This window comes from Haplochromis burtoni, unplaced genomic scaffold (assembly GCF_018398535.1).
Source record: "Haplochromis burtoni strain Fernald_Lab_line unplaced genomic scaffold, NCSU_Asbu1 Contig_1081, whole genome shotgun sequence".
Taxonomy (NCBI): Eukaryota; Metazoa; Chordata; class Actinopteri; order Cichliformes; family Cichlidae; genus Haplochromis; species Haplochromis burtoni.
Window position 1 is genome coordinate 33,325 of NW_024583442.1, and position 9,789 is coordinate 43,113.

A 9,789-nucleotide genomic window follows, 5' to 3' on the forward strand; every position below is an offset into this window, starting at 1 on the left:
ATTATCCTCTCGCCCCTGCAGACGGTCTTTACCCTTCCATGAATGCTCCTCCTCTTGCTCCTTGCGTGAGGACAGAGCATCTCCTTGGTAGATCCTGCACTTGATGGCAACATGCTATTCGCTTGAAGATGGCCTCTAGTGTTTTTCCCCACATCCCCACAGAGTTCCTCTTAGTCCTGTTGATCTAGGATCCAAGTGTGGGGCATCAAGTCATAGGCTTTCTTGCAGTCAATCCAGGCGGTGCACAGGCTGGTCAGTATGGTCTTGCAGTCTCGGGTGACTGCTCTGTTTACCAGTGGTAGACAGAACAGTCTGTCTAAATTGCATTTGAATTTGAATTAAAGTAACATGTAGTAATAACAAATAACATATATAGATAGATAGATAGGTGGATAGATAGATAGATAGATAGATAGATAGATAGATAGATAGATAGATAGATAGATAGATAGATAGATAGATAGATAGATAGATATTTCTCATCAGAGGCCGCACAGTACATACTATTTAGAAACTGTGACTAGCTGTCAATGTGAAGTTCTTTGTTAGCATGTGCTCAAATTACACAACTGCTTGAATTCTGCTATTTTTAAATCGCTAATAGACAGTCTGTTTCAATTTTATCTGTCCCAAATTTCAGATTTTGGGTCAAACCAGTGAAAATTTCAGACTTTTAACTTGAACAGTTTTTAGAGTTTCATGTTCTAAAACTGAGTTCTGCAAAAGGCCTAAAACTTAATTTTGAAAGGTTAAAGTTAAACGAAAGCATTATAATGGCAAAAGATGCACAGCATTTAATTTTAGATATGAAACCTTTATGTTGGCATAGGGAATGACATTACGTCCTTATTGTCTTATCTTCCACAGATCCAGGGAGCCATTCTGGTATCCTCTCTCCTTCAGCTCACACTAGGCTTATCTGGGCTGGTGGGCCTTGTGCTAAGATATATTGGTCCTCTGGCTATCGCTCCCACCATCAATCTCATTGGTCTGTCACTGTTTACTGAGGCTGGAAAGAAGTCTGGAGGCCACTGGGGAATAGCTGCTCTGTGAGTTAAAATCCTGATTAGCTTTATGTTGGAAAAGATGTTGAAAGAAGTCTCTAAGCTCATCAGAAGTGTCTACCAGTCCTAATTCTGTCTTTATTATATCAAAGCATATAATTCTAACTGGACAGGAAACCCATATTCACACGTTGCTTTACTTGCCACTTGCCTCTATGGTTGCTGTCAAAAGACATAGACTCACCATGGACCTGAATGTTTTGGTAATACTGAGCTTTCCATAATTCCTCTGAAGCGAATGCTTGCAAAGAAAGGTTTTATGTTCAAATTAGACAGAAATTAAGTTGACCATAGTTACCACAAGTATTGTTGGAGGAGTGAGGCTCAGGCATTCAACCCCAAATAAAACTATACCAGCTGTTAAGCACAGAGCTATAACAACATACTGCAGTGTACCAGTGGAAATGGTACAAAACACAGTGGACTTAATAATTACAGTGGCAGACTACTTCAGAGTTCTTCATTATAGCTCGAAAGCATCAGTTGTAACTTAGATACAATTGGGTATTACAACAGGGCAATGACCCCAAGCACACATTAAAGCTGGTGTAATGGACTGGTTGTGAAATGGATAAACCAGGGCAATGGTAAGCTTTTGCAACACCTTTCTCAAAGTCTTAACCTTAAACTACAAAAATGTGAACAATGCTTGAAAGTCAGGCAAGAGCTACCAAAACCATCTGTGGAATATGCAACTTGCTAAAGGACATTTGATCAAATATTAGATGTAAGACAGATTTAAATGCATCACACATTTATATTCGAGCACTTTTTGTACATACAGTTCATAACTGTAAGTTTATAAGTTTCTTAAGTGTGCTTTCAGGAGTGTAGCTTGCAAATATCTGTTGCTGCCATCGGGCTGTCTCTCACTCCTTGCAATTCCATTAAATGTGCCAAGGGAGCGTTAGCTCACCTCTGAGTGGGGGGCCTCCACATTTTAGCCTATCTACATGATTGGTGGGTCAGAGTACGTGCAGAGATGCAGCTGGCTCTGTCTGTGTTAAACATCCAGGCTCTGGGTTTCTCTGTGAAATTTCAGAGGAGCTTCCTAACCTCAAACCAGCAGAACATTTTCCTCAGGCTGGAAATATCTTTGATTTTTCCTTTATTTGTTTGTCAGTGGCTACATTTGATTGTGACACATTTCAAAATGATCTTAAAGATGGTATCTGTCATTGTCATAGTGCCACTCACACTGTTAAAAATGATGTTACAGTTCTGTACTCTTTCTCACTGTGGGCATTGTATCACCTTTAGTTGAGGGTGACAATAACCACACCTTCTATGCTAGCTCTCTGCCCCTGAAGGGAGTCCAGGATGCTGCACCAGTGCTCTCAGACTCGGAGGATGTTACTTTCCAAGGTGGTATGCACAGATGTCTCTGTGCAATGGTGCATCCATGAGAAGAGTCTGAAATGCAGTGCAGCATGAGCCGCATACCAGTGCTTACCAGCACTCAAGCATTTTCTGTCTCTTAAGAGCCACCCATGTTACAGGCCATCTGAACCTGGGGCTCTTCTCTCTGGAAGCACTCTTTGTAGAAGCTCAGGTATGGGATATATATTGGCCAGGCGAAAGTAGATCTTATTGCTTCCAGGGCGAACACTCTCTCCTTCTGTTCTATGCCATACCTGGCAAAGAACAGAGACCCGCTCTACCTATGAGAGGAAGTCACCTACTAATCATGAGGTTGGTGGTTCGATCCCTGCCTGCTCCTTGGGCAAGATACTAACCCCAAGTTGCTCTCCAATGCAATGTGTGAATGTTAGATAGAAAGCTCTTATGTAGAAGAAGCATACAAAAAGAATTCTTTTATGAATGGGTGTGAATCGGTGAATGAGTCAGTGTATAGTGCTTTGAGTACTCAGAGCAGAGTAGAAAAGCACAACATAAGAACCAGTCCATGGGAAGACGTGCTCTTAAATGCATATCCGCCAGTAGAAATTATACTTCCAGTTCTAGAAAGCACTTTTATAGTTGGGCGCTGTTTTGTTTTGAGGTCCTCTCTCTCCTCCGAGCTGATCATTCTGAAGCCATTCTCCTCCTCTTTGGTAACTCCCATGACCCCTGTGTACTTATATCCATCTTTTCTGTGTGCCAATAAAGGCTGTGAAACTATTTGATTACCTTTTCCATTGGCTCTGCTTTCTGGTTCACCCTTGGTATTTAATCACACAAATGATGCAAACCTACAAATAAAACAACAAGAAGCCAAAAGAGCCTGACAAACATGAATGCGGACACTTTGAAATGGACACTGAGAGAAATCAAAACACCAAACCAAAATCCTAAAATAAAAATAAAAATAAAATCTTCAAATACTAGAACCACCATGAACATCGACCATTAACCAAGACTGAAATATGGGGTCAAATTCAAAAACCACAATCAGTCTCAAGCATCATGACATTAATTCTATATTGACAAATTTACCCTCATTTATTTTTAAAACATAAATGCCGACTGTGTTAATCCACATCTCCAGCTAAGAATTGTGCCCTGTCTAGTGCTACCCTGTGAAATCTGTCTTCATTTAACATTTCTATCTTGAGATAATGCAGACTAATGCTGTTATATAGAGAGATATTTGTGGGTTTTAAAAGGTTGAGCACATCCAACTCCTGGTGCCATATATGGATAGTAATCAGTCATATCCTTCATAACTTCAGCAGTCTCTCTCTGGCCCTCATCCATCAATAGAAGTGTCAGTCCATATCCTGCAGCTTGTAGAAGCAGACATGGACAGCTTATTTGTAAATCACCTCTTTACTTCTATCTGACCAGTATTCATGCACAGTATGACATCTTTCATCACATTTAAAGTGTTACAAAAACATATCATTTTCAGGTGTCAAGTACCAGCCATGCCTGTTGTGTAAAGTGGCATGTTTTCACTTGCCCTGACCTCCCTGTAACAGTGAACCATGCCCTGCTAAAAAGAAATTCCACAAATAGCTGGAAGCAAGGGCCAAGCCTTTGGGGAAATTACTATGATTAACACATTTTATCCCATTTTCTTTTTTCCTATAGCACAGTGGGTCTGATTCTACTGTTCTCCCAATATCTCAGCAACGTTGATGTTCCAATGGTTTCTTACAAGAATAAAAAATGGATGGTGTTCCAGTATCCACTCTTCAAGCTGTTCTCTGTGAGTTGTCAAAATTTCCAAGTCTAATATGTTTCACTTGCTTTCCGTTGTGATAAAAAAGATCAAATTAAATGATGGGACCCCAAAAAAACAGTTTCGACCATCCTAACCTTGCTTCATAAAAAATTTAATGAAAAATAAGTTGTGAAATCATGTGGAGTCAAGTCAAAGTCTGCCAGTCAAGTTAGACTTGAAAAAACTAAATGTTGTCTATTTGTATAATAGACAACATTTGTATACTGAAAACAAGTTTACAATTTGACTTTTTGTTAAACACTAGTATGTTGAATCTGCCTTTTAACTCTGTGTAGGGATGATATTGCCTCTACTTTTAAACATTATTATGGCAGTCTATAGTGCTGATAACATTACACTGGGAAAAAAATCTTTTGAAAAAATCGTTTTGAAAATAGAAAGAAAAAATAATATAATTTATTTTTAAGCTGTTGTTCTTTCCTCTTTCATGTTCATGCAATGGGATACCTTGAAAGTGTCTGTGCTCGGCTGAAACACAATCCTTTTGTGGCTCCCAAGAAGACAACAAGCATCAAAACTTGGCATGCTTTCAATAAACATTTTTCTAGAATGAGATCTGTTTCATATCAGCAGCTACATCTCTGCTGCAGATAAAAGAAAATTAAAAAAAGTTTTGATGACAGCATCATCCATGGCTTTCTTTTTAAGCTACTAAACAAATAGAGAATTAAAAGAATGGCAAAACATCAAATGGTGGGTAGAAATATTTCCAGAAAAGTCTGAAAACACCAACAACATCTAAATGCCTGTTGATATTAGAGTAAACAATGCTTAACTGCTCTAGCTATTCATCAGTATTCATTATCATAAAATATGGTATTTTTCTTTCTATCTAAGAAAAGATTGTGTACACATAATGTGTACCCACACATAATGTGTACCCACAAACAGAAGTACACACAATCTTCTGTCAAGTCATATTCTTTTTTAGGCTATCATTATAATGGATATGATACTTGGTAACTGAAATCTTCTAGAATTAATTATCTCAAGTTTACCCATGAACTTTCCATGAATCCCACTCAGTTATCTTCATTCATGGATTCTACAGATCAATGTATCATGATGACTTTAGGGCAGAAATTTAGATAATATAATGAGCTCATTCTGCTTGCATGTTTGCCTGACTATGAGTTATGCTTTCACTTTCCTCGATATGTCCTAAATAAAAGCATTCATGTGCACAGTTCTTTTCTCCCATGTAATCCCTGTACAAATGCGATGATTAAAAAAAACCCACTGGAGTCCCAGACAAACTGTATGCACATGTATTCAGGCTCATATTTATGACAGCTGCAGAAGTACATCTACCAAATTGATCAATAATGTGATCGTGCTTAAGCTGTCACCACCATCTTACATTTGACGAAGGGGTGTGGATGGAAAGGGCTGGTTTATTGGTTTTAAGATAGAGTCACGTGGAACATCTTATCACCTCAAAGTGTTACTGAAAACAAATTCGGACTTGCATTTTTTGTATTAGTTAAATTTTTTGTTTTTCTGTTTTTGATAACAAATTCCAGGTTTTGTTTGGCATGTGTGGTGGCTGGCTTATCTGTTTCTTGCTGACCATTTTTGATGTCCTGCCTTCAAAGTCTGATAAGTATGGCTTCTCAGCCAGAACCGACATAAACCTGGATGCTGTTACAAACTCTCCATGGTTCCATGTGCCTTATCCTGGTAAGTGAATAGGTATCATACTTCAAACAGTTCTTTTATTTTACTATATATATATTTTTGCTTACTTTTTTAATTTCCTTGAACACCTTTCCTCAGAAATCTTTAATTTTAGTAGTTGTAATACCCTTATTAGGGAAACTACTTTGCTTCATAAACATATAAAGTTGCAAAAGTCCTGTAGTAACTGCATTATTAAAGATCTGCCATTTATTGCTGTATTACAAATAAAGTAAAAGTTCTTAGAAGCTATGTTACCATTTGGCTTGCTTGCTTCTCATTAGGCTACTCTTGATAAATATGCAAAACTGTGGTTAGTTAACCCTTTAAGACCTACCATAGAACCAAGTCCGCCAGAGCTTATATTATATTTTTACATGCTGTAGTGCCATGTTTGGGAGCATTTCAAGTTGCTATACATCAATACAACCATTATAGCCCAAATTTTAATAATGTTTGGGAGCATTTCAAGTTGCTATACATCAATACAACCATTATAGCCCAAATTTTAATAATATGTATGCATTAAGTGCATAGTAATTGTTGGAAAAAATGTTGAAAGAAGTTTTTGTTTTTTTTAACATATAATACAGAAATTTAAGAGGCTTATCCCTCAAAACTGTAAATACAAAAAAGTTGCACAAAATAGTTTCCAACCACAGGAAATTTATTTTGAGTGTCTTCATAGTTTTATTTTTGAAAGACAACAATTTTTATGTACTGCAGGAAAAACGAAAATAAATATTATAGTGCAAATTTGCAAAAAAAAACAAACAAAAAAACAGCATATGCATCAAAATAAACTATTTCCAGCAGTGCAATATGAGTCCTAAGCATCCCAGAAACGACACAGAAAGTCATAAAGTCAAACATAATTTTTAAAAACACCAGTATAGGCTTACAAGGCCCTGATGGTAAAAAAACTACATTTCCGAGATTATGACGTCACTCCCTGTTTCGGGCAGGTAATGGCGGACATGTGATAGTTCTATTCCAGCGTAGGAAGTGTTACGAACAGCTGATCGGATCGGCAATATTATGTTTTTGTTGCTGCAAGCGCTTTTTATGCAATTTTTGCAAAGCTACATGTGGAAGGAAACCGTGACCTAGGAAAAGCTGATGGCATAAGATGTAAGTACAACTCCTCCGGTTTCATATGCAAAAAAAAATATTGCGCTAGCTTACGTGGTTGCAGTTCTACCAGGATTTAAAAATAGTTATGCAAAACAGAGCATGCCTGCTCCGACCGGCTTTAAAGGGTTAAATGTTGCACAATTGCTGTTAACTGATTCACACATGATTAGATATGAAACTAGACATTTATTTATGATTGATTGCTTAATGCATATCTGCTAAAACCTTGGTATGTAAGTGAAGAGTGACAGATTGATTGACTGTATCATTCAGGGCATAACACCTTGTGCCAACAGTCAGTTTGCGCTGACTGGTAAGAAGTCATGTGGGATTTGACTGTGGAATGTCTGTTTTGTAATTTGAAACAACACATGTTTGTAGAGGATTGGGACCTTTTTTAAAAACAAAAACAAAAAGGAGATCAAAGCAAAACAATATCATTTTGTAACAGGAACAATATATAGTCCAGGTAAGGGTATAAAATGCATTTCCCTGTTGGAAACTCACAGGTTCAGCTTGATGTCAGTATTTTTTTATTCAATAAACATGCTGGGAAAGTCAGCTGTAGGACGTTAGTTGTTTGCACCTATCATCTGCTGTTTACAGATGGTACAAAAGTATCCATATTACTGAGTTCAGATATTCTAATCGTGGCCATAGGCATATAAAATCAAGGATGAAAGCGTACAAACTGCGTCTACTTCTTCTTTTCTTCTGAACGAATGGGTCACTCTCAGGAGCTCAGGGAATTCCAGCATGACACAGTTATAGGATGCGACCTGTGCAACAAGTCCAGGCTTGAAATTTCCTTGTTATTAACTATCCCACCGTCAACTGCTACTGGTATCATAACAAAGGTGAGGTGCATAGTGTATATATGACATCAACCTTCCTGCCTCACTACAGACCTCCAAAGTTCATGTGGCCTTCAGAATAGTGCAGTGTATATAGAAGAGCAATTTATAGAGAATGTCATGGAATTGGTCTCAATGGCCAAACAGCTGCATCCAAGCCAGTCACAACGCAAAGTACAGAAGGGGACAAAGTCCCATAATTTGTACGTTGGTCCATGAGTCCTGACCTCAACCTGACACCTTTGGGATAAATTAGAGCAGAGACTGTGAGCCAGGCCTTCTCTTACAACATCAGTGTCTGACTTCACAAATGCACTTCTGGAAGAATGTCAAAAATTCCCGGAACACTTGAAGCTGTTATAGCTGCAAATGGTGGGCCAACATTATATTAAACCCTTTGCATTAACCATGGGATGTCACTCAACTTGATGTGTGTGAAGGCAGATGAGCAGATTAGCAAATACTTGCCGATACTTGCCAAACAAATACACAAAATTGTTTGAAATGATGGCAGGAAAAACACTTGCCTTTTAATGATGTCCTGTTGTGAACCCAAAGAATTTTGACAGCACATGATAGTTTTTAATGTTAGAAGTTGAAGACTAAAAGCAGTATTAACTGCAATAGTGCAGACAATGATAAAGATAGTGAATGTTAAATAAGTTTAATTAGCATGTTTGGGTTTTATTGGGTTTAGCTGGTGATAATCTGAAGATTTTGGTACAGTAGAAATAGATATATACCTTTTATACCTTTAATCAATGGAAAATTGCTCAGGAGATTGCTAAAGGAAGAGATTTCCCCAAATATCAAGGAACTGAAAACAAAGTTTTATGTTGCAAATTCTCAAAGATGCTGGGAAAATCATCTTTTCAATAGCTAAAAAAAGTCTACTGGCGAGCCAGATTTAAAAATAAATGCATCCTCTAGTGCAGCGATGGGGAACTCCAGGCCTCAAGGGCCGGTGTCCTGCAGATTTTAGATATCACCCTGGACTAACACATCTGAATGAAGTGATTAGTTCATTGCCGGGCCTCTGGAGAACTTCAAGACATGTTGAAGAGGTAATTTGGTCATTTAAACCAGCTGTGTTGGATCAAGGACACATCTAAAACCTGCAGGACACCGGCCACTGAGGCCTGGAGTTCCCACCCCTGCTTTAGTGCCTGTTGTGTTAAAGTTGTGACAATGTTGTATGTAATGACAAGGATTTTAAATTTGATTCTGGATTTAACAGGGAACCTATGAAGAGAAGCCAGTTTGGGTGAAATATGCTCTCTTTCTAGTCCCTGTCACTACTCTCGTTGCAGCATTATGGATCAACTGAAAACTTCTCTGAGAGCTTTTAAGACATCCTGATAATAACAAATGACAGTAGTCCAGTCTAGAAGTAATACGTGTATTTACTACTTTTTCAGTATCTGAGACAGAATGTTTCTAAATATTATAGATGTTGCGCAAATGAAAGAAACCACATATCTTGGTCAAAAACAACTCCAGGATTCCTGCCAGTGTTACTGGAGGTAATGCCATCCAGAGTAAGCATCTGGTTGGACACCATATTTGTAAGATTTTTAGGGTCAAGTGCAATAACCCTAGTTTCATCAGAATTTAGAAGTAAAGTGAAATTAGACGTCTTAGAACTCTTTATGTCTTTAAGACACTCCTGGAGTTGAACTAATTGGTGTATGTCATTTGGTTTACATATCCAACTTTTTCTGTATTTAAAAAAAAGTATGCTATGCCTAATGGAATAATACTACCTAATGGAAATGTGTACATTGACACCCAAACTCAAGGACTTTCTTGACTCAAATGACAACGGAGAGGTCTCTGATTCAACACTGTGGGAAACATTAAAAGTCGTAATGCG

General features: G+C 37.9%; 1 protein-coding gene across 1 annotated transcript in view; it reads left to right on the forward strand.

The window, feature by feature from the left end:
- si:dkey-106n21.1 (solute carrier family 23 member 2) overlaps positions 1–9,789 on the forward strand; it is a gene marked incomplete in the record, with an annotated part of 67,050 nt that overhangs the window by 16,819 nt on the left and 40,442 nt on the right. Inside the window, 3 exon segments of the mRNA XM_005951643.2 lie at positions 868–1,049; positions 4,098–4,215; positions 5,775–5,931. Of these exon segments, the coding sequence (XP_005951705.2) occupies positions 868–1,049; positions 4,098–4,215; positions 5,775–5,931 (457 nt within the window).